Source organism: Diabrotica virgifera, chromosome 9 (assembly GCF_917563875.1).
Source record: "Diabrotica virgifera virgifera chromosome 9, PGI_DIABVI_V3a".
In the NCBI taxonomy this organism is placed as follows: Eukaryota; Metazoa; Arthropoda; class Insecta; order Coleoptera; family Chrysomelidae; genus Diabrotica; species Diabrotica virgifera.
This window is the reverse complement of record NC_065451.1, coordinates 57,238,597-57,264,656: the sequence shown is the minus strand read 5'-3', so window position 1 is coordinate 57,264,656 and position 26,060 is coordinate 57,238,597. Positions and strand designations below refer to the sequence as shown.

The 26,060-nt window shown below is 33.0% G+C and overlaps 1 protein-coding gene across 1 annotated transcript in view; it reads right to left on the bottom strand.

The window, feature by feature from the left end:
• LOC114334288 (dynein axonemal heavy chain 1-like) overlaps positions 1–26,060 on the bottom strand; it is a 947,682-nt gene that overhangs the window by 639,564 nt on the left and 282,058 nt on the right. Inside the window, exons 11-12 of the mRNA XM_050660136.1 lie at positions 11,173–11,351; positions 7,336–7,520 (exon numbers count right to left, since the gene is read on the bottom strand). Coding sequence (XP_050516093.1) covers positions 7,336–7,520; positions 11,173–11,351 — 364 coding nt within the window. The remainder of the gene's footprint in view (positions 1–7,335; positions 7,521–11,172; positions 11,352–26,060) is intronic.

Genomic DNA, 26,060 nt, shown 5'->3' with positions numbered 1-26,060 from the left:
ACTTGACCACTTTCTTTAACAAAATTTACAACGAAGGAAAAATACCAGATGATTGGTTGGAGCCACTGTTTATAACATTACGAAAGAAAACCAGGCCCACCAAATGCAGCGATTTTAGACTAATCAGTTTGATGAGTCACACACTTAAGATACTTTTACGTATTATACAAAACCGAGTATTCCTTCTGTGCGAAAGCAGAATGGGTAATAAGCAATTTGGATTTAGAAATGGTCTAGGAACTAGAGAAGCACTATTTTGTATGCGCGTTCTATTACAAATAAGTTGTGAATTCCGAAAGAACGTTTATGTTTGTTTCATCGACTTCGAGAAGGCATTCGACCGAGTACAACATGATACACTTTTCCATTGCCTGCAGGCAGCAGGACTTGACCACTACGATATAAGACTGCTGAAATACTTATATTACAATCAAGTAGCCTCTATCCAAATTGGAGACAGTCGTACTGAAAAACTGCCGATAAAACGTGGAGTACGACAAGGTTGTGTTTTATCACCCACTGTTTTTAATCTGTACTCTGAAGAAATCTTTAGGGAGGCTTTGGATGACAGACAAGAGGGAGTAAGGCTAGGCGGAGAAGTAACCAACAATATTAGATACGCTGACGATACAGCCATTCTTGCTGAAAATTTACAAGATCTTCAGACACTACTAAATCTAGTCAGTGAAGCAAGCTATCGGAGAGGCCTTAAAATCAACATTTCAAAAACAGAGTGGATGGCAGTTGGAAAGATTAATATAGATCAAGGTCAGCTTTCTCTTGATGGAGAGGAGTTAGAACGGGTAAATCATTTCAAGTACCTTGGCAGCTGGTTTAATGTAAATTGTGACTCTGATGAAGAGATAATAACTAGGATCGAAATATCACGGAAGGCTTTTATGACCTGGAAACCAGTTTTATGTAATAGAAACCTGTCGATGAATATTCGAAAGAAGGTGCTGAAATGTTATGTGTGGTCTATCCTATTGTATGGTTGTGAGACATGGACGTTAAAAACCACAATGCTAAACAAAATAGAAGCATTCGAATTGTGGTGCTATCGACGAATCCTAAAGATATCGTGGGTTTCGCACACTTCCAATGAAGATGTTCTTCAAATGATGAATTCGGAACGTCTGCTCATAAGCATCATAAAGAGGAGAAAAACAGAATACTTCGGCCATATAATTAGAGGACCTAAATACCATCTGCTTCGCCTTCGCCATCTGCCACAAGGAAAAGTGGAGGGAAAGAGATGGATTGGTCGAAAGAAACTTTCATGGCTGCGTAATATTAAACAATGGTGTGGCTGCACAGTAGAATAATTATTTGGCGAAGCAGCCGATAGAGAGGTTTCAGGAAATTGTAAACATGATGACGCCCAACGTCTGAATACAGACACGGCACCTAAAGAAGAAGAAAAATTAACATAACTAAAATGTTCAAAGTATTTTCTACATAATATTTTTACGCTCTTTTCAACTGCGGTATTACCTTTTTGAAAAATTAATATATACAGAGGGAAAAAATTGAAAAAGAAAAACATATTTTTACAAAAACAACCAGTAAAAACCACAACTTTTGGTAAGCCGATTCTTCTGGTTCACCATATCCATGTTGTAAATCAAAAAAAGAACCTAGATACCAAATTTGGTTGAAATCGGACTTTTCGTTCAAGCGTTATGGTACTATTAAACACATATTTATAGTCGCCATTTTGAATGCCCGCCATTTTTGTAAAAGGTAAAATCTGAGATGGCCTCATATCTAAATTTGAACCTTTATACAGTGAGCACGTAAAGATTGGAATAAATTCATTTTCTCGAGAATGGATGATTTTGAAAAATAAACCCAAAACAGGTAAATTTTTATTTTTAAATTGCGACTTTTTGGAATATGTATCATACTAGTGACTTCACCCATCTGGGCGTGATGACGTCATCTTAAAATTTTTTAAATGATGATAGGGGTCGTGCGATAGCTCATTTGAAAGGTAATTTAATTCTCTATTCAGTAATATAAACATTAACATATTTATTTATACAGAGTGTCAAAAAAACTATTTTTTAATTAAATCTATTGGTATAAAAAGAAGAATGTGTGTAATTTATTTAACTCACAATACATTTTACTGCTATCAGAAAACAGGAAATAATGTTTATTTGACAAATAAATATTGTTTTTTGCTTAAATTCAATATCAAAGCCGCCATCCTCTTGACAGTTTGAACATTTAATTTAAGCGAAAAGCAATGAATATTTTTCAAATAAACATTTTTTTTTGTTTTCTGAGAGCAGTAAAATATATTTTGGATTAAATAAATTACATGCATTCTACTTTTTATGTCAATAAATTAAATTAAAAAAATGTTTTCTTGGACACCCTGTATAAATAATTATGTAAATGTTTATATTACTAAATAGAGAATTAAATTACCTTTCAAATGAGCTAGCACACGACCCATATTCCCATTTAAAAAATCATCGATGACGTCATCACGCCCACATGGATGACGTCACTAGTATGATATATACGTCAAAAAGTCGTAATTTAAAAATAAAAATTGACATGTTTCGGGATTTTTTTCCAAAATTGTCCATTCTCGAGAAAATGAATTTATTCCAACATTTACGTGCTCACTGTATGTGTAGTATATTATGTGGTCCAAATTATATGCTTGTGTCATTAAATGTGCAATTGTTTCACATATCGGCCGCACTGTAAGGGTATCGGTACATAGTTTCGGCTCCAATGCTATTTAAATGGGAGATTAATTTTTTCCGAATCCTGAAAAAACTAATAAGTATTTTTAAAAAACTTAAACGCAGAATAAAAGATTACGTTCTTACCGAGGGCAGAAAGTCCCCGAAAACTTCTATAATGTTTATTTTAATAAGTAACAGGGGTGAAAATCTAAGAGAACATGTAGTGTGATTTTTAATTTCAAATATCTCATTCAAAACATACTTTTTATTTATTCTAAGGGTCTTTCGGACCTTGATAATAGTTTAGTCTTTCATTCTGCGTTTAAATTTTTTTTTAATATTTATCAGTTTTTTCAGGATTCGAAAAAAATGGACACCATGTCTGTGCTGATATTTTCCAAATTGAACATTTGCTATCTTTGTCATCCAACGCACTGGGTCGAATAAAATATGGTGACAATACACAATTTTAAATATTTGACATGGCATCGGAAAAATTTTGAGTTTCATTTGAATTTGAGACAAATTTTCTGCCAATTCTCCTTTGAAACGGTCATTTCTGAAATAAGTAGCTGTCTAATAATATTATTAAACATATTATATTCTTTGGTTTCTCAACTTCTTATATATATTGATCGATTTTTTGGATGATTTCTACCCCATTTGTATTTCGACAACGAAATAATTTTACATATTTCTAAAAAGAATCTACCATTACCAATATTTCGTTGTGTGGTTGGAATTAGGTCACTCAGTATATCAATCGTATCAATATCTAGTTTTCCCATGGTTATTATGTTCTAAGGAATGTTTTCATTTTTAAAATTTTTTACTTTGAATCTTTGTCATATATCGTATTTGATAGTTGTTTCCTTTGACAACTTATAATCATTTTTACTTATATATTTTTCCCGGAATACAAACTTGTTTCGGTTATTTTGGTTTTGATGAATTTTCTTTGTTAGTACCTACATAATATACAATACGACATAATATAGTCCAGTCGGGTTAGAGGAATAACAGGCCTACCTTGCATTAGGAGCTGCCCCAAATTTTATTTTTCTAGTCTTTATGGGGGGGGGGATTAATATTAGTGTAAATTTAAAATCTCGACTAAATTCCGCCATTGCGTTAACCGCCATCTTGATTTTAAACGAGAACCGTTTTTGCTCAATATCTCCGCCATTTTCAACTTTTCCACAAAAAGTGTAACAACTAAAATTGTTGAAAATGTGATTTTCTATCATTTCTATTGTTACAGTTTTATCGTGCCGTCGATATTTTCCGAGTTATGGCGGAAAATAGTGATAGTTAGAGCATATTTATTCAATTATCTCGTTTATTATTAGTTTGACCACAAAAATGATTTCATACAAAAATAGAGAGAATTAAATTCTACACAATTTTAATCTCTTTCATTTTTTTGCTAAAGTTAATATTTAAGGTAGTACGTATGCGATAATGGCGCGAACGTAAGACCAGATTGATTTTGTAGTAATGGTTTTTGTTCAATATCAACGCCATTTTCAACTAAAATTGTTTTAAATATGATTTACTACAATTTATTGTTAACAATTTTTTTCATGCGGTTAATATTTTCCGAGTTAAGTGCATTAAGTGGGAAAATAGAAAAAAGTGGTGGGGGGAGCATAATTACTGAATTGAATCTTGTTTCCGAGCTGACCCAAATTTTATAATTGTATCCTTTAGGGGAGATCAATAGTAGTGTAAATTTAAAATCTAGACTGAATTCCGCGGTTGCATTAGCCGCCATATTGATTTTAAAGGAGAACCGTTGTTGCTTAATATCTCCGCCATTTTGAACTTTTCGACAAAAACGGTAAGAACTAAAATTGTTGGAAACGCAATTTCCTACAATTTTTTTCCACAATTTTTTATGCGATCAATATTCTCCGAGTTAAGGGGGAAAATAGTGGAAGCGGTAGGAAAGCATAATTATTGAATTGTCTAATTTATTATTAACTTTACGACATAATTGTACATAAACAAAAATAAAGAGTATTTAAGTAGAGTATTTAAAAAATAAAAAATATTTTATACAATTTTTGAAACTTCCAATGAAACACCAACCAAACTAAGTACATAAAAGACATAAATAATAACTTGAATGCATTAAGTTCACTTAATTTTCTTAACTAGCGTTAAATTTATAGTTAAACTAGGTTTTATTGGTTGAATTTGTCTGTCGATAATTAGTTTCATGTCAGCTAACATATTTTAATATTTCAACAATTTTTTTAAATTTTGGACCCTGTTGGATGGAATTTCCCCATTCCCCTCCTCATAGACCCACCACTGGTTCTCTCGAAATTTGTAGTAAATCTTAATTGCAACAATTTCAGTCCTTACACTTTTTGTCGAAAAGTTGAAAATAAGGTCTTTCGCTCGCGCCTTTCCGCATACGTACTACCTTAAATATTGAATTTATCAAAAAAATGAAGGAGATCAAAATTGTAGAAAATTTAATTCTCTTCATTTTTGTACAGGTTCAAATTTGTTGTGGGTGTGTGTGCTATCGGATTTCTTGACTCAAATTTGTTGTAAAACTAATAATAAACGAGATAATTCAATAAATCAATAATTATGCTCTGTCGCTATTTTCCTCATAACTCGGGAAATATCGACCGCACGAAAAAAATTGTAATAAACTAAATTGTAGAAAAACCGCATTTTAAACAATTTCAGTTTCTACACTTTTTGTCGAAAAGTTGAAAATGGCGGAGATATTGACCAAAAACCGTTCTCGTTTAAAATCAAAATGGCGGCTAACGCAACGGTCAAATTTAGTCGAGACTTTAAATTTATACTACTAATGACCACCCCCTAAAGATTAGAAAAAAAAAATTTGGGGCCGCTCGTAATGCAAGGTCAAATGCTATCCCGACTGGGCTAATAATAAGATATGAATTCTGTGTTTTTATTGTGTATGCTTTTATGGGTTAAAGGTAAAATTATGTACACGCGAGTTTTCATAATCATATTATTGGCATTATGACTAATTGGCAAAAATTTTGATCGTATGTGACCGTGCACCCAACAAAATATTTACAAATTTTTTCACAGAGAAACTGGTTTTAGTTCAGAGAAATAAGGAAAAAAAATATCCTGTTGGTGACATATTCCCCTCTAAGCCGAAACCAAATTTTTTGAGTATTATGGACATCTATAATAATAACCTATATGCTTCCTGCAGCCGATTTTGATGATATACATTGTTATAAACAAATGAAGATAAAAAAACCGTAAATTTTCGCTTTTTTCGTCTATAACCAAAAAGTTAAGTATTTTAAACCAATTTGAGAGTGAGAAACTCATATATCGTATAAAAAACTTCAATATGGCGTTGGCTGATTATATCCATCCTTACTGGTTGCTTAGAAAATTGCAAAATAAATAATAAATTTTGAGTTTTTTTTTAAATATTCATAAGTTATGTAAAAATTAACGAAGAACGTTCTTACTACACGAATTGCTGAGAATTGTGGTTCTTAAATTACCTTTTAAATTTCAAAGCAATTGGTCAAATAGTTTAAAAGTTATTTAATTTTTTTTCCCCAAATTAATTTTTTTGCAACGCTGTAAGTCAGAAAATGGTAAAGTTACACTAATACTTTGGATAGTTTATGAAAGAAGAAGATTTATACTATTAATTTAAATAAAAAAATGACAAAAAATGATTCTAAATACTGCAAAATTATTATGCAAAAACATGTGAATTAAAAAAAAGGGGGGGCTAACTTCGCTCCTAATTGTCCTAGGACAATTGTTTTTCTTTCTAAATGTGTATAAAAATTTAGTCTTTCCAAATCTGAAAAAACAATTTTTCTACGGGTAACGGTTAAAAAGTTATTCTAATTGTTTATAAGTAAGCAAAAAATCGACGTGTTTTTGCAAAATAATTTTACACTGTTTAAAATTACTTTTTGTCATTTTTTTTAATTAAGTCAATAGTATAAATTTTTCTCTTCCATAAACTGTCAGAAGTCTTATTGTAACGTCATAATTTTCTGTCTTATAGTGTTGCAAAAAAAATGAATTTGGGATAAACAAATTAAATAACTTTTAAACTATTTGACCAATTGCTTTGAAATTTAAAATATAATTTAAGCACCACAAGTCCCATCAATTTCTGTAATAAGAAGCTTCTTTACATAAGTTATGAATATTTATAAAAACTCAAAATTTATGATTTTTTTTGCAATTTCCTAAGCAACCATTAAGGATAGATATATTCAGCGAACGCCATATTGAAATTTTTTAGACGATTTATGAGTTTCTTACTCTCAAATTTGTTTAAAATGCTTAACTTTTTGTTTATACACGAGAAAAGCGAAAATTTACCGTTTTTTGATCTTCATTTGTTTATAACTATGTATATCATCAAAATCGGCTGCAGTAAACATATAGGTTATTATTATAGGCGTCCATACTACTCAAAAAATTTGGTTTCGGCCTGGAGGGGGATGTGTCACGAGAAAAATCTTATTTCTCTGGACTATACTGCAGAATTGATATTATCGATAATTTTGTCGAACGACACCGCAGTGTAGTGAGTGACAGGCTTAAGATTTATGAATAAATTATCATCGAAAATTTGTAAACAACTTACCACAGAAAGTACTTCTATATCAATCCTGTTAAACTCATCAAAACATGCCCAAGCTCCTGAACTTGCCAATCCTTTAAAAAATTTGCCCATTGCCATGAAGTCCAGTTGATCGGAGCAATTGAAGACTACGCACTGTCTAGCAAATGCTTTGGCCAGATCTTTTGTTGTTTCTGTTTTACCAGTACCTACGAGTATATTATTTTTAACATATTTACTGGAACAAGAAAATAATTTTGTGAAATGTAAATATATAAGATGTATTTCTCAGTATCTGTAAAGGTTTCATGTCTACCTTTTTTATATGCCTATGTAATCTATTTTACACCCCTATTTGACTCACTTTTACAATTTTTAAATTCTTTGTAGACAAGATCTTAATAAACAGTTATTAACACTAATACCAAAAATAATAGAACAAAAACGAATACCACAAGAATGGAGATCAAGCATTCTTATACCTCTATTCAGAAAAGGAGATAAATTGATCCCGGAGTATTACAGAGAAATTGATGCAATTATAAACACAATATTAAAATTAACAACCAAAGTGATAACAAACTGAATTAAATTATAACATTAGCAGAAGAACAACAAGGTTTTAGTTCGGGAAAATCGTGCACCGACGCTATATTTATAATGAGTCAAGATCAAGAGAAATCATTATAATACAGCAAACTGACATATTTATGTTTCGTGGATCATAAGAAAGTGTTAAGACATTGTAAAATTAAAGGACACAATCCATTTGTTATACTCAAGAGAGGTACCTCTAGCATTAAAACGATCGAAATCAACTATAGTCCAGTCGGGTTAGACGAATAACAGGCCTAACCTTGCATTAGGAGCTGCCCCAGATTTTAGTTTTCTAATCTTTAGGGGGGTTAATAGTAGTGTAAATTTAAAATCTATACTGAATTGCTGTTGCGTTAGACGCCATCTTGATTTTAAACGAGAACCGTTTTTGCACAATATCTTCGCCATTTTCAATTTTACGACAAAAAGTATAACGTTGTTATGAAGCTATTTCCTTGTGGTATTTTTATAATAAACTATTTTTAATGGGAAATAAGCCACAATTTTACCAAAAAAATCATTGTATTAACGTTTCGAAGCCCAAATCGGGTTTCGTTGTCAAAATACAACGAACCCCGATTTGGGCTCCGAAACGTTAATAAAATAATTTTTTTGGTAAAATTGTGGCTTATTTTCCATTACAAATATTTTATTATAAAAAGTATAACAACCAAAATTGTTGAAAATATGATTTTCTATCATTTCTATTGTAAAAATTTTTTCGTGCCGTCGATATTTTTCGAGTTATGGCGGAAAATAGTGACAGTTAGAGCTTAATTATTGAATTATCTCGTTTATTGTTAGCTTTAGGACAAAAATGTTCCCATACAAAAATAAAGAGAATTCAATTCTACATAATTTTAATATTCTTCATTTTTTTGCTAAAGTTAATATTTAAAATAGTACGTATGCAATAATGGTGCGAGCGTAAGACCCGATTGATTTTGTAGCAATTGTTTTTGTTCAATATCTACGCCATTTTCAACTAAAATTATCCCAAATATGATTTTGTACAATTTATTTTTAACAATTTTTTTTCATGCGGTTGATATTTTCCGAGTTAAGTGGGAAAATAGTAAAAAGTGGTGGGGGGAGCATAATTACTAAATTGAATATTGTTTCTGACTGCTCCAAATTTTATAATTATATCCTTTAGGGGAGATCAATAGTAGTGTAAATTTAAAATCTCGACTGAATTTCGCCGTTGCATTAGCCGTTATATTGATTTTAATGGAGAACCGTTGTTGCTTAATATCTCCGCCATTTCTAACTTTCAGACAAAAATGATTTGAACTAAAATTATTGGAGACGAAATATCGTACAATGTCTTTTTCACAACTTTTTTATGCGGTTAATATTCTCAGAGTTAAGGGGGAAATAGTGGAAGCGGGAGGAAGCATAATTATTGAATTGTCTCATTTTTTATTAACTTTGCGACATAAACAAACATAAAGAGAATTATATTTTATACAATTTTTGAAACTTCCAATGAAACACCAACCAAACTAAGTACATAAAAGACATAAATAATAACTTATACGCATTAAGTTCTAGCTTAACTAGCGGGTTTGATTTGTTGAATTTGTCTGTCGATAATTAAGTTTCATGTCAGCTAACATATTTTAATATGTCAACAATTTTTTTTTAATTTTTGACCGTTGTGGGAATTTTCCCGTTCCCCCTCGTTGACCCGCCACTGGTTCTGTCGAAAAATTATAGTAAATCGTAATTGCAACAATTTCAGTTCTTACACTTTTTGACGAAAAAATGAAAATGGCGGATATATTGAACAAAAACAATTGCTATAAAATCAATCAGGTCTTACGCTCGCGCCTTTACCGCATACGTACTACCTTAAATATTGATTTTATCAAAAAAAATGAAAGAGATCAAAATAGTACAAAATTTAATTCTCTTAATTTTTGTGTAGATTTAAATTTGTTGTAAAACTAATATTAAACGAGATAATTCAATTAATCAATAATTATGCTTTCACTCACTATTTTTACCCATAACTCGGAAGATATCGACCGCATGAAAAAATTATAATAAATAAAAATATAGAAAAACGCATTTTCAACAATTTCAGTTTGTACATTTTTTGTCGAGAAGTTGAAAATGGCGGAGATATTGAACAAAAACGGTTCTCGTTTAAAATCAAGATGGCGGCTAACGCAATGGTCAAATTCAGTCGAGATGTTAAATTTATACTACTATTGACCCCCCACTAAAGATTAGAAAAATAAAATTTGGGCAGCTCGTAATGCAATGTCAAATGCTATCCCGACTGGGCTACTACTAGAACAACACAATAAAAGTAAAAGTAGAAGAAGAACTAACTGACCCAATTGAAGCTGGCAATGGGATAAGAGAGAGGGATTCCTTAACTCCTTTATTGTTCAAACAGACTATGGATGAAATAATAAGAAAAGTAAGAACTAAAAACTTACTCTAGCACGTACTACTTAGAAAAACTTACTGGAGGCACATTGAAAAAACAGACAGTCTTATCTATACAAAAAGAAGAATAAGAAGAAGTCTTAATATGGCTTGAGAAGGAGGTGGCCTCAAAACTACCCAGAAAATTTAAAGCTACCGTATATAAAACGCTAACAAGACGAGTGATAACGATAACATATGGAGCAGAAACTTCGTCACTCACAGAGAAAGACTAGGAACATCTTAAATATTTCGAGCGAAAAATCTTAAGAAAAAGATATGGGGGAATAGAAGAGCAAAATTTCGTGGTGTAGATGTTTTAACCTTGAGTTTTATAAAAGTTTCGGGGAACCTGACGTTATACAATTATTTAAGGTGGCACGTCTTAAATGGAGAGGAGATGTAATCATGCGAGAAGAAGGTGCAACCGTCAGAAAAGTTTTTAGCTGAAGACTGATGAAACAACCAGCCAAAGAAAGACTGAGACTTTGATATCAAGACAATTTAGAGGAGAATTTAATATCTATTGCAGTTAGAGCATGCCTATCAATTCAATGGATGAATAAAGGATTGTGCTGAAGAATGCTTTGACTCATAACGAGCTGTGATGCCAATGATGATGATGATGATGGCGGACACAATTATATATTTAATGTTACACAAGCACATTATAAAACAATAAATGTATAGTAAAAACTGTCAACAATTAGCACAAAACCGTGAAGTGTGGAAACAATCTGGGAAGATCTATTTCCAGCAGTGGACGTAAATTGGTTGGGTGATGATGATGATAAAGATGATTGTATTTTAATGCGTATTCTTTACCTGCCGGTCCTGCTGGGGCACCACCGAATTTAAGATGCAGAGCTCCCGTTAGGGTAAGATAACACCGATCAGTCAATGGAGTGATAACCAAACGCCCACTGTTGCCTAAATATTCATAACCGTACGGAAATTCAGCGTTTACAGCTCTAACTCTCATTTGCTCTTCAATCCAGTAATATCTGCAATATTAATAAATACATAAATAGTAAAATTTCTAAGTTAACTAGAGTTAAAAATATATTTTAACCACACCAAAAGCTTCCCAGGAAACAGTTCAAAGCGTTCTGTGTGTTGAAGGCAAAGATATTATACACATAGATTAGGCAAGGTCCGAAAAATAGCGTAACGCGGAGCAGTTCGGGTCGGTGGTCTATCTATCTCTCTCTATTGGCACTTAGCTTTCTCTCTCTAGCATATGATGGCAGATGCCTCTGTGTCTGTATCGTTCCGTTACTCCCACCTCTTAGTATATACGCTCACACTCGCACGACAGACAAAGATAGCTAGACCACCGTACTTGATATTGGCGTTACACCCCGATGAATTGAGTGGCATATAACTAGCCTGGTCTATGGTTAACATGTCTCTGGTTGAGGGTCCACTCAACAGTTGGCTGCTATCAATCGTCGGACGAACTGCCGTTTTTCGAGCAGGGACATGTTAGTCTAGGCGCCAAATAGAGGTCACCGTGTCCTTTTCAATTCTGATGGACAGACTCAACGGTTTCTTATGGATTTTTGGCTGTTGATTACGAATTTCGAGGGTGGATTTCGATCCGAGTGGTCAAAAAATTGTTGTAAACAATTTAATTGTTTATGAATTGTTTATAAGGATCTGGCTCATAAACTAAAAGAGATAAAAAAAAATGTTTCAAAACAAAATTTGTTCCTTAATAAAAAACGAAGTAAAAACGTTCCAACAGTTAGAACTCAAGATATTGTAAAACTAGTGCACAATGCAAATTGAAAATTGCAAAATAAGTATTTTTCGAAGCTTTATTGATTGTAACTCGACTTTTACGCATGCAAGTGAGCCTTAGAAGGTCCCATTTTAAAGGTCGTCTGTTAATAAGCTTCCAAAAAAAGGTTATTAAATTACTTTATCTTCATTTGTTTTAAAGTAATACCCGTTTGAAATTTTAATTTTCTTTAAAAAATTGTACATTAATTTGTTTATAATGGTTTCAAGCAAATTTGTGCCATAAACATTTATACTTTAATTAACAATAATGATGGAAGAACTCAAAAGAAACATTTCGAGATTACGAAAATGTTTGTAACTTTATTTTTGGCCAAGATATCGATACTTTAATAGCGCAAGCTCTGAGGCACAAGATCGACTCACAGCGTAAAGTTGTTCTAAAGCTATTTAGTTGCGGCATTAATTATTCTAAATGAAAAATAAGCCACAATTTAACGTTTCGACGTCCAAATCGGATGCCGTGTCAAAATAAAATATATTAATAAATTAAACAAAAATGTTGATGCTTATTAAAAAATTCTTCTAATAATTTAATTTAATCTGACTGAATTCAGACATATACATTTTAAAGTAGCTTAAAATGATATTTAACATTTATAAGTGGCGTTCCTGTGACGCCACTGGGACTTAAAATGATATTGCGAACATTTATAAGTGGCGTTCCTGGGACGACATTACTGAAAGATAGTTCATTCAATTACATGAAACCAACCCTAACTCAAATTTTTCATTAAAGATTTAATGAACTATCTTTTAGTAAAGTCGTCCCAGGAACGCAACTCATAAATATTGGCAGTATTATTTTAAAGTCTTTTAGGTCAGATTAAATTAAATTATTAGCAATAATTTGCTAATATTAGCAAATAATGTTTTTCTAAGCAACAACATTTTTGTTTAGTTTATTAATATTTTGTATTTTGACAACGACGTCTGATTTGGACGTGGAAACGTTAATAAAGTCATTTTTTAGTTAAATTGTGGCTTATTTCCCATTTAGAATAATTAATGCCACAAGGAAATAGCTTCAGAACAACTTTACGCTGTGAGCCGATCTTGCGCCTCAGAGCTTGCGCTATTAAAATATCGATATCGTGGCCAAAAATAAAGTGAAGAACATTTTCGTAAGCTCCAAATGTTCCTTTTGATTTCTTGTCTCATTATTGTTAATTAAAGTATAAATGTCTATAGCTCAAAGGACCAGGCAACACTCCTTATGGAAAAGTGGTCCCGGTCAAATTTGATGAAAGTTTGGTCAATGGTACTTCTTGATGTGTAGATTAAAAAAGTCCAGGGTACCTAAGTCTGAATAACTACTATTCTCGAGTTACAGCCTTCTGAAGTTATTGGATTCGAGTGCTCGGTTTACGTTAAGTGCACTAATTTACGGTCAAGTGAACGAAAATATTTATTATTAGAAGAGAAGCTCATGTTCTTCATACATACTTGCGTTTTGTATATGAATTCGTGGTCAAAAATAGTTGGATCGTATTTTAGTCTTTAGAAAACCTCCGAAAAGTCTTCAGAAAACTAAAGAAGTGCGGTATAAAAGGTGCTGCTGGATCGATATAAGCATTATCATGTTTTCATGAATGCTTCTCAGTTATGGAATACCAGCAAAACTACAGTTCCGCCTTATCTTTAGAAAACTACTGAACAGTGGCGGATCTAGGGGGAGGGGGTAATTCCCTCGTAACATGTTCCAGAATAATTAAAGAAAAAATTGTTGAAACATAAACAAATACATTAGTTGACATGAAACTTGTGCCGCATATCAGATATAAGACAGATAGAGAACATGGACTTGATTTAAATACAAAAAAAAACAAAGTAAATGGTAGTTTGTAAATGCTAAATATTAATTACAATTGTCTATGGAAAAATCGGGTTTAAATCATCTTCGACTATTCGTATGTTAACATTTTGCTGATTTCGGTTAGATGCATCATACGTCGTGTTAACTAACGACCTATCAGGATACTTAACATTGGGTTGATGTCATGCAAAGCCTAAAAACAATAACACACTGGTGATATGAGCACAAGTACCTACAGTTCTCGCACCAGATTGACAGGTACAGTAGTACCCGTTAATCGGTTCTTCTACAGGCTCATCTTCATCATTATCTTCATCAACCGTATAGGAAATGATTTTTGTATACTTGGTGTTTTGTAGCTTGCCGAAACCTAGAAAATATTCGAACTCTTATGAATCCCGGTTCATCCATATTCTCATCAATTTGAAACTGTTCGTCATTTTTTCTTATTATTTTATCTTGTATGTAAGATGGTGCCAGTTTAATTTGATATATCCCATTCGTAAGGTCTTTTAGGTAGTCTAAGTCGAAAATAGGAAAGTTAGCATAGTCATGATTATGAAGTCTTCTCCACTGACCATTTCTTCTATATGATTATACCTAAGTATTAATATTATATTTGTTATAAAAATAACCCTACAAAATTATTCTCCATAATATTTTGTATTAAAAAGCTCATCATCATTGGCTGTAGAACCCCTGGTGGACCTCGGTCTGTTCGAGAATCAGCTTCCATTCCATTCTATCCTCCGCCTTTGTTTTCTAATTTCGTACTCTTAACACCCGTAACTCATCTTCTCTGGGCCTCGATTTTTGATCCTTCGCTTCGTTATCGAACGTATTCGCTTCATATACTAAACAGATACGAAGCGCATACGTTCGATAGCGAAGCGAAGGGTCAAAAATCGAGGCCCAGGTCCTTAAATCGTACTCTGCGCCATGCGCGCCCATACCCATGGGCAGGGGGGCCGTGACCCCCTGGCTTTTTGGGTGCTTTGAATTATATATGGTTATTCAAAGTATACAAAATATAATGTGCAACACCTTGACGTTTGCCACCCCCCTAAAAATTTTTATGTGGGCGCCCGTGCTCTGGGCTTACGTCTTTTCGTCACACTATCCGCTCTTTGGTTATAAATGTGTTTTGATGGCTCCATCTCGTTTTTTTTTCGTTAAATAAAGTTATTTCATTAATTCTGGAACATGTTACCGGTGGAATTATCCCTATCCCCCCTAGAGCCGCCACTGTTCAGTAGTTTTCTAAAGATAAAGCCGAACTGCAGTTTTGCTGGTGTTGCATAACTGAGAAGCAATAAATGAAAACATGATAATGCTTATATCGATCTAGCAGCACATTTTATACCGCACTTCTTTAGTTTTCTGAAGACTTTTCGGAGGTTTTCTGAAGACTAAAATACGATCCAACTATTTTTGACCACAAATTCATATACAACACGCAAGTATGTATGAAGAACATGAGTTTCTCTTCTTCTAATAATAAATATTTTCGTTCACTTGACCGTAAATTAGTGCACTTAACGTAAACCGAGCACCCGAATCCAATAACTTCAGAAGGCTGTAACTCGAAAATAGTAGTTACTCAGACCCAGGTACCATAGACTTTTCTAATCTACACATCAAGAAGTATCATTGACCAAACTTTCATCAAATTTGACCGGGACCACTTTTCCATAAGGAGTGTTGCCTGATGCTTTGCTTGAAAACCTTATAAACAAATTAATGTACAATTTTTTTAAGAAAATTATACCTTCAAACGGGTATAACTTTAAAACAAATGAAGATAAAGTAATTTAACAAACTTTGTTTCTTCTTCTTCAGGTGCCATCTCCGCTACGGAGGTTGGCAATCATCATAGCTATTTTAATTTTTGAGGCAGTAGCTCTAAATAGTTGTTTTGAGCTGCATCCAAACCATTCTCTCAGGTTCTTCAGCCATGAAATTCGTCTTCTGCCGATGCTTCTGCCGAAACTTTGTTTGGAAGCCTATTAATTAATCTTTAAAATGAGATCTTCTAAGTCTCATTTTTGTGCGTAGAATCCAAGTTACGATTGATAGGTAAAATTATATCTTTAAACGGGTATAACTTTAAAACAAATGAAGATAAAGTAATTTAACAAACTTTGTTTGGAAGCCTATTAATTAATCTTTAAAATGAGATCTTCTAAGTCTCATTTTTGTGCGTAGAATCCAAGTTACGATTGATAGAGCTTCGAAAAATACTTATTTTGATATTTTCAATTTGCATTGTGCACTAATTTTATAATATCTTGAGTTATAATTGTTGGATTTAAGATTAATAAACGTTTTTTCCTTCGTTTTTAAGTAAGGAACAAATTTTATTTGAAACATTTTTTTTGTCTCTTTTAGTTTATGAGCCAGAGTCTTATAAACAATTTATAAACAATTCAATTGTTTATAACAATTGTTTGACCACTCGGATCGAAATCCACCCTCGAAATTCGTAATCAGTAGCCAAAAATCCATAAGAAACCGTTGAGTTTGTCCATCAGAATTGAAAAGGACACGGTGACCCCTCTGGCGCCTAGACTATGTGTGTTCGCTTAAAGTTAAACCTTTAATATCGACCTTGTGCTATCACAAATTTTATTTTTCGAATACAATTATCATATTATAATCTACAGGTTTCACCATAAAAAAGTGGCTAATTTCAACTACTCTCAAGATGTTTCACTTTCGATGGTCCGAAACAGGATCCCACTGGATAGAAAACGTTTTGAAGATAAAATATGTATGATCTATTTGTATTATTTTTTAAACGTTTATAAAAAATATACTATTTTAACAATACAACTATCAGTTCGATTTTTATACGACTATTTATTTACAACTTTACTTTTTCTTTTTAGGGTGCCTGTCTGTTCCAAACGTCGGCGATCATTTTAGCTATGATGACTTTGTTCGTTGCTATTCGCCGTGTGCAAGTACTTGGAGGGGATGCGAGAAACGATCGTGCGTGAATAGCGGAGAAATCTTGCAACTTTCTTAAATAATTCATTGTCAATTTAAATTGTGTAATTGACGTATATTTCATATCTACTGTCAATAAAGAAGAAACATTATATGTTGCTCCACAATATTGATAATATAATATGCAATTATTATATAAAAGTAAATTTAATTAATTGTATTTGCTTGTAGTAGTGCATTTTAATTTTAATAATTAATTTTATTTACTACATCAAATTGTTTAACTTTTAATAACATAACCTTAATATTACTTTTTCTTCTTATAATTTTTTTGGGCTATGGCGGCCTTGACAATTGTCCAGTAACCAGGGCTAATATGATTGGCCAATATAATTAAAAGTACGATCAATGTTTCGAGTAGGTGTCGCTTTTCCCAACTTGCACGGTTCCAATACGGAATGGTTGTGTAGCAAGCCAGGATATTCTTCTTCGTCGTGGGGCCCGTTTTCTTTTAATTTTACCGTGTAAAATGCATTGGAGTAGCTCGTATCTGCCTTGATTTCTCATTATATGTCCCAACTACTGCAGCTTACTGCCCTTCACGATGTTGACTAAATCTGCGGTTGTGTTCATACAACTTTACAGGTCGAATACCCTTTACAGGGTTTCTCACTAAATCTCGTAAACTACCAACCATACAGAAAATATAATTCAACATAAAATGTAGAAAATTAAATTTTCTACAATTTTCTGTATATTAGTTTTTTTCGTCAAGTGACCAACAGAGAAAATATAAATAAAAATAAGTAAAAATTTACCAGACACGAAGTTAGAAAACTGTAGGCTCTTCCAAGCTGTGCGTTACCTTTTTCGCTTTCCGGTCACAATTATAATATATCTGCTTGTTCCAACTGCGTTGCTTCACCAGAAACGAAGTTAGAAATCTATAGGTTTTTTCAAGTTGTGCCCTACCTTTTTCGCTTTCCAGTGACACAATTATAATATATCTGCTTGTTCCAACTGCGTTGCTTCACCAGAAACAGAGTTAAATTTTTAATTTATGAATGTTTTTTGATATTGATAACGATTTCCGAAGTGAAAGTCGAAACGTCGAGTAAATTTGATTTCAAATTCGAATTGTGGCTTATGCCCAAATAAAATAGTAAATCTTATTTTGTATTTCTGCCGGTAAGAAGACAACTATGAAATGATCTTTTCTACATTGGTCTGCATGTATATTGTGTCACTGGAAAGCGAAAAAGGTAACGCACAACTTGGAAGGGCCTATAGTTTTCTAACTTCGTTTTTGGTAAAGCAACGGAGTTTTAACAAGCAGATATATTATAATTGTGTCACCGGATAGCGAAAAAGGTAACGAACAACTTGAAAGAACCTATATAGGATAGGTCTGGATCCCACGTATGAAAAAAAAAGTTGATTAATAGCAAGCTGAAAATTTGTTAATAGCTTAAGGGTGTCTAGTCGGACAAACTTTGATATATGGGAACACTGGAAGAGGGGAAGTTTTAATTGTGGAACAGGTTAAAAATTTGGAACTGTCAGACCACGAAAACGGCATATGTATTTTGTCCGACAGAACAGACTTAAACTCTTCAAACAGAGATTAAACTCTCATGCAAAAATCAGACTGCTATTTATCACGAAATGGGCGTTTTAATGAGTGGAACATGTAGAATATGTCAAATGACAGGAATTATGACAGGTGATAAATAGCAGTCTGATTTTTGTATGAAAGTTTAATCTCTGTTCGGAGAGTTTAAGTCTGTTCTGTCGGATAAAATAAATATGCCGTTTTCGTGGTGTGACCGTTCCAAATTTATAAACTGTTCCACAATTAAAACTGCCCCTGTTCCAGTGATCTCATATATCAAAGTTTATCCGACTAGACACCCTTAAATTATTAACAAATTTTCAGCTTGCTATTAATCAACTTTTATTGATACGCGGGATCCAGACCTAATAGTTTTCTAACTTCGTTTCTGGTGAAGCAACGGAGTTGGAACAAGCAGATATATTATAATTGTGTCACCGGAAAGCGAAAAGGGTAACGCACAACTTGAAATAACCTATAGATTTCTAACTTCGTTTCTGGTGAAGCAACGAAATTGGAACAAACAGATGTATTATAATTGTGTCACTGGAAAGCGAAAAAGTAACGCACAACTTTTAAGAGCCTATAGTTTTCTAACTTCGTTTCTGGTGAAGCAACGGAGTTGAAACAAGCAGATATATTATAATTCTCTCACCAGATAGCGAAAAAGTAACGCACAACTTGGAAGAACCTATAGTTTTCTAACTTCGTTTCTGGTGAAGCGACGTAGTGGAAACAAGTAGATATATTATAATTATGTCACTGGAAAGCGAAAAAGGTAGTCCCTGAAATGTTCAGGACTGTTGAAAACAATCGCTTAGCGAAAGGCCGCACGGGCGATAATTTACGGCGCCGTAAGAGCAGTAAACCTGACGAGGCATTGGTTGACTAACCAATTGCAAATGAAATATTTAGTCAACCAATGCCTCGTCAGGTTTATTTCTCTTACGGCGCCGTAATTTTTACGATTTTATATAAGGAAAGTAGAAACGCGAAAGGGTTGACTTTATTGGAAGATAATAGTTCATTCGATTACATGAAATCAACTTTAACTTAAGAATATCCGAAACTCAGAAGAAAGAAAATCAGGGAATATCAGAAAAATCATAAATGATTACAGTGAAATCTTCTGTTAGTGATCCCATTGTAAATAACGAGGAAAAAAACCTCATGATACGATCCCGACAAGGTAAACATTTGGTCTTACATTTAGTTTACTCTCAAAAGCAACACGAAACGTTTGAAATATTTTATTAGAGATATTTTTACTGTTTATTTGGAACGTCGAATAAACTTGATTCAAACTCTAATTGTGGCTTATTCCACATAAAATAGTAAATTGCATAAGATGACACAAGAAAATAGTTTCAGAACAATACCAAAATAAAATGTAGTAGGATAAGTAGAGGACAGAGACATGATTATCTATTATCTACAATTACTAAATGTTCGTAATTTTCCTCTGAATCGCGGAAGGTTCGTCAAAATGAAAAATTTTAACGAACATTAACTGCGCCACGAACGCGCGGCGCTCACACGGCGCGGAGTTCGCGACGCGGTTTCCGTTTTACCACCATCAAAATCATACAGTATGCTAGCTCTCGGGAAATATGCAAAATGCATATTAAGTGCATATTTGCATATTTTGGATAACTTTTGTAAGTGCATATGCATTTAATAAAATTGCATATTTTTAGACTTTTTTGAATTTTTTTGCATAGATGCATTTTAAAGAGAAATGAGAAGTCTCAGAACTAAACAATAAATCTGAAAATTCTCGTGGAACCACTTTCTGGTAATATCCTTAATATCTCCTTTTTACAATTTATAAGGCGACGCATAATGGACACGAATACCGTCACATTTTGTTAGTGAAAACATTCTGTTATTGTTACGTGATTTTTTCAAATTTGTTACTTGTCTAGAGCACGCTTCTGCTACAAATAGAGTAGCAGGAGGCTACAACCTGTAACAATGGAATTTACAGTGGTCAATACCCTTGTATCAAATATAAAAACATATTTTTAAAAGCCCTTCTGCGAGTATAGGTGTATAAAGATCGTTTACCTAATGTGCCTTTACCACCTGAACCTGTCATAACTAGATGGAGAACACGGTTAAATTCTGTAAATTTCATAACCGATATTTTGGGGAAAATGAAGACGTTATTTATTTGTAATTTCGATGTAGACGTAACTCAGGTGCTGTGAAAAATATGTGGATCTTTAAAAAAAATCGTTATTAAAAAATAATTTGACACATATCCAAACCAACTTTGTAAATATTGCTTAGCCAATTAGTAAATTAGAAAAGCGAAACATTTCTTTAGACCAAAGTATTGAAATTATCAATTCATTAAATGAAATAATTAAACACCTTGGTGAAATCAACAAAGTGTATCAAAAATTCTGCATGGCGTTAAAGAAAAATGAGGAATATCACAAAATAATTAAAAACAAATTATTAATGGGGAAATGTGAAGATAATTTAATTTTATAGGCAGAACCCTCAATTAAACAATATTTTAAGTTTGCTTCTTTAACTTCATGCGAAGTAGAAAGAAGTTTTTCCCTGTATGCTTAAACAATTAAAATCAGATATACCTACGGCTGCTTTTCTGTAGAAAATTTAGAAAAACGTTTAATACTGTACAGTTTTAATAATAATTGTAATAATAAGTAATAAAGAATGCTGATAAATATAAAGAATAAATGAATATAATGATGTAGGTTATAGAAATTTCAATAAATATGTTTTATGACTTTAGCATAAAATAAATATTTTTTTATTTAGCTTAAATGCCTCGACATTGGCATCAAATAAATAATTAAATACCTTCAAAACAAGGATTACAGTGTTGTTTATTTATATGCATTAAATGCATAAAAGCATATTTAAGTGCATATTTCAACTGTTTTTTGTGCATATTTGCATGCATATTTTAAGGTTTTTTAAGTGCATATTTCCCGAGCTCTAAGTATGACTAAAATTGGCCATTCGACCTCTCCTTGGTCAATACCTGGCTATTTTAGGGGTGTCTGCTGCTCGCCTATATTGTTTCTTAAAAGATGTAGACTGGATCATTTAGCACTACAAACACCAGAATAAACCGATTTTTAAATACAACACCTACAGACTTACAGTTTTTTAAATTATGTTCAGGATGACGTCAAGAAAAAAGTCTACTATTCAAAAATGGGTGGAAATGAATAGTTGCACTTTATAGTGCATAAAATGCAGCCAAAAGTGCATAAACATGTCAAACTCAGTATATTAAGAACCAATTTTTTCTATTCGGTAAATTTTTGGGGTCACTGAACCTTAAAGTGCATAAATTGCAGCCAAAAGTGCATAAACATTAGGGTGGTGCGAAAAAAGTCAAGTTGATAATCCCGTATCGCTATAGTGCGGAAAAGTTGCGATTGGTAATTACAAGAAAACGAAAACAAAAATTATTAAAATAGGACTTTACCTTCCGATCCCGCAAGTGACCTAAAAATTATGAAAAAAAATGAAATTTTACCTTTTTCTCGGAAATTTTTATTTATCCTCCATGTACGTTTTATTTATCGCTATAGTAGAATTTATTTACAGTTTGCATGGTTGAGTAATAAAAACAACAGTTTTACGCATCTAACGAATATCTTCCGATCCCGCAAGGTCAATTAAAATCTATAAAAATTTGAAATTTTCGATGATTTTGATGAATAAAAAACATTTAGTTATCTCATTTTTCTCCTACATTGTGAAGTTTTTGGCTTGTTTATATGACAATACTTAAATGTAATATGACAATACTTAAATGTATAATATGTATGACAATACTTAAACAACCCAGAACTCACAACGAGGAGGTGGTTGCACTTCTAGCTCCACACACACCCTTCTCTCCAACCAACCAATAAGTGTGATTTTTACATTATTTACATAGTAAAATTTTTTTTTAAGTTTGTATCCAGCTTTTAAACGTCAAATTTGTATTGTGATTTGGTGGTAGAACCTGGCAGCATGGACCTTGATTAAAGTGTTGCCCTTATGAATCCATCTCTTGATTGGGGCCCACATACATTAAACCAGGGGTGACCAACTTAATCGGACTCGAGATCTACTGTCTGCCTTTCTAATTCTCTGCGATCTACCGACTAGGAATTTTCGTAATATTTAGGACGGGAATAGGTGGGTAGGTAGATAATTTTTTCTTGCCATCGATCGACTGACCTGCATTAGACGATGCTTCCTCGACCAACTTTAGGCACTTCTCATCAGATTGCGTATGTCAGGGATAGTTTTGTACATTCCAGTCTGGTATGTCGACCGATGTAATGCAACAACTTATATCTTAATTTGACACTTCGAAGAAGTGGTGGAGAAGATAGTTTTGCAACATTCTGCAATAGTTTTGCAACATTATATTTCAGTCTATTATTTCAGTTAGTCCCGTGCTTCAAAATATCAAGTACTAGGGAGAAAGGAAACACATTAGAGAGCTAGGGCTAAGGAGAGTGTTAAAAGCCGGATAGACTAAAGCCAATGGCGAACGTATTAGAAATTTCTTCCCTCCTACTTTAAACTTTGAAGCACTGGACTACACTGAAATATTAGATTGGAATGTTGCAAAACTATCTTCTCCACCAGTTCTTCAAAGCGTTTCAAATGAAAATATAAGTTCCTCACGTCATATCAGGCGACACGTCAGACTGGAATGTACAAAACTATCCCTGTCATACGCAAGCTGTCTAGCGGTACGTAGAGTTGGTCAAAGAAGTATCGTCTAATAATGAATGTATGCGGGACCCAATCAAGAGATGGATTCATCAAGACAACACTTAAATCAAGGTCCATGCTGCCAGATTTTACCACCAAATCAAAATTCAAAGTTGACGTTTAAAAGCTGGACACAAACAAATGAAAAAGAAATGTACTATGTAAATATTGTAATCATATTGGGCAGCAGCCCGTTGAAAATAAATAAATAATGTAAAAAACATACACTCATTGGTTGTATGGAGAGAAGGGTGTGGGTGGAGTAAAAAGTTCAATCACCTTCTTGTTGTGAGTTCTGAGTCGTTTAAATATTAATATACACTATCTAAACGAGCGAAGAGCTTCACAATGTGACAGAAAAATGAGATAACTTAATGTTTTTTAATTTATCAAAATCATCAACAATTTCAAATTTTTATAGGTTTTGATTGATCTTGCGGGATCGGAAGATATTCGTTAAGTGCGTAAAACTATTGTTTTTATTACTCAACCATACAAACTCTAAATAAATTTTACTATAGCGATAAATAAAATGTAAACGAAGAATAACTAAAAATTTCCGAAAAAAAGGTAAAATTTTTCATAATCTTTAGGCCCCTTGCGGGATCGGAAGATAAAGTCCGATTTGAATAATTTTTGTTTTGTTTTTCTTGTAATTACCAATCGCAACTTTTCCGCACTATAGCGATACTGGACCATCAACTTGACTTTTTTCGCTCCACCCTAATAAACATGTCAAAATCAGTATACTAAGAACCAAATTTTGCTGTTCGGGAGTTTTTTGGTGTTACTGAACACGAATATGACATCAGAACTGATCTCCGTGTCACCTTGTGCCCAAGGTCACTGCAAGGGACGTCATCTTCTAGAGTTTCGAGGATTTTCGGTTTTCGTCATTAAATGGATGCAAACGTATTACTCATGGGTTTTTGGGATCGCTAAACACGAATTTGCCATCAAAATTAACTTTCGGAATACCTGGTACCCAGGGTCACTACTAGGGCACGTCGTCTTCTGAAGTTTCGAGAGTTTTTGGCATTAAATTGATGCAAATAGATTATTCGGGGGATTTTTGAGGTTGCTAAATACGAATATGCCATCGAAACAGACCATGGTGCACTTGGTGCCCAGGTCAACTACAAGGGACGTCATCTTCTGGAGTTTCGATGGTTTTCGGCATTTAATTGATGCAAATGAATTACTGGAGGGTTTTTTGAGGTAGCTATGAAACGACCTATGCTGATATGAACGTATGTTTTTTGAGGTGTGAATCAATTTAGTACCGAAAACTCTCGAAGCTCCAGAAGATGACGTGCCTTAGGCACCAGGTGCCCCGGTGTCTGTTCTGATGGCGCATTTTTGTGAAAAAAACCCCAAAAACCAATGAGTAATCCATATGCATCAATTTAACACCGAAAACTTTCAAAACTCCAAAAGTTGACCTGTCTTAGGCACCAGGTGCTTTGTGGGTCGGATCTGATGGCGTATTCACGTTCAGCAACTCCAAAAACCTAGTAATCCGTTTGCATTAATTTAGTACCCAAAACACTCGAAACTCCATAAGATGACGTGCCTTAGGCACCAGGTATTCTGGTCTCTGTTCTGATTGGGTACTCGTGTTCAGTAACTCCAAAAACCTATGAGTAATTCATTTGCATCAATATAGTACCGACCACCCTCGAAACTCCAGAAGATGACGACCCTTGGGACCAGATATAACTGAAAAGATAAGGCTCCATAATAAATAAACCAAAATAATCCCCTCAAATGAAACATCTCCAAAGGTATCGAAGGTTAGATTGTTGTGAGACTTTTCAAAAAGGTAATTTTTGCTAAAAATTCCTTTTCAAAAATTACCTAATAATCGCAACAAAATAATAGTGTGGAGGGTAATATATTAGCAGAACACTAAACGTCCCTGTTAATCGAGGAAATGAAGCTGGAAAAATGGCAAAACCTCGCAATTTTTTCGTTCAGCATCGATTTGTACAAAAATTTGGGATTAGGCTCATTTCACCCTCTAGTTTATTTTCTATATTGAGCCGTTGTACGCTTTTGGTTTTTTAAGGGTGAAAACCACCACTAATTGTAAAAAATTATAAAATAACATTTTAAACTTTAATACTGTCAACATTTGCTTCTTATTAGTTACATAATGATTTTTTTGTGCTTTAAGATATAATATCACAATATTTCAACCCTTAAAACCACCCTTGTTGGAGCTATATATGAAAAGTTTACTTATCCTAAAAGAATAATTTCGGCTTGCATCAATTTACATAAAAATTTGGGGTTAGGATCATCTTACCCTGTACTTAATATTCTATATCATGCTCAAGGGTGTTGATTATTTTTAGGGGTGTAAACTACCCTTATATTCAAAAATTATATAAACACATTTTAAACTTTAATATAGGTAAAATTTCGTTTTGACTGGTTAAATAATGATTGTTTTATGCTTTAGAATATAACATCATAATAATTCAACCCTTAAAAACCACCCTTAATAACATTGCAATTTTTGTAAGTAGACAATTTAATAGATCTATACAGAAAAAAAAGTAGAATTAAAGAATTACAAAAACATTTACTTACACAAAAATACAAATTTACAAATATATAAAAATTCACATACAAATAGTTTTTAGTCATTCAGTATACGAACCGGCTCTGCTGTATTATATAGGTACATTGAAAATGCTATAAGGGGACTATTCGAATTTTTCGAAAAAAAAATTAGTTTTATAAACATAGCTCCTTCATTTTTGG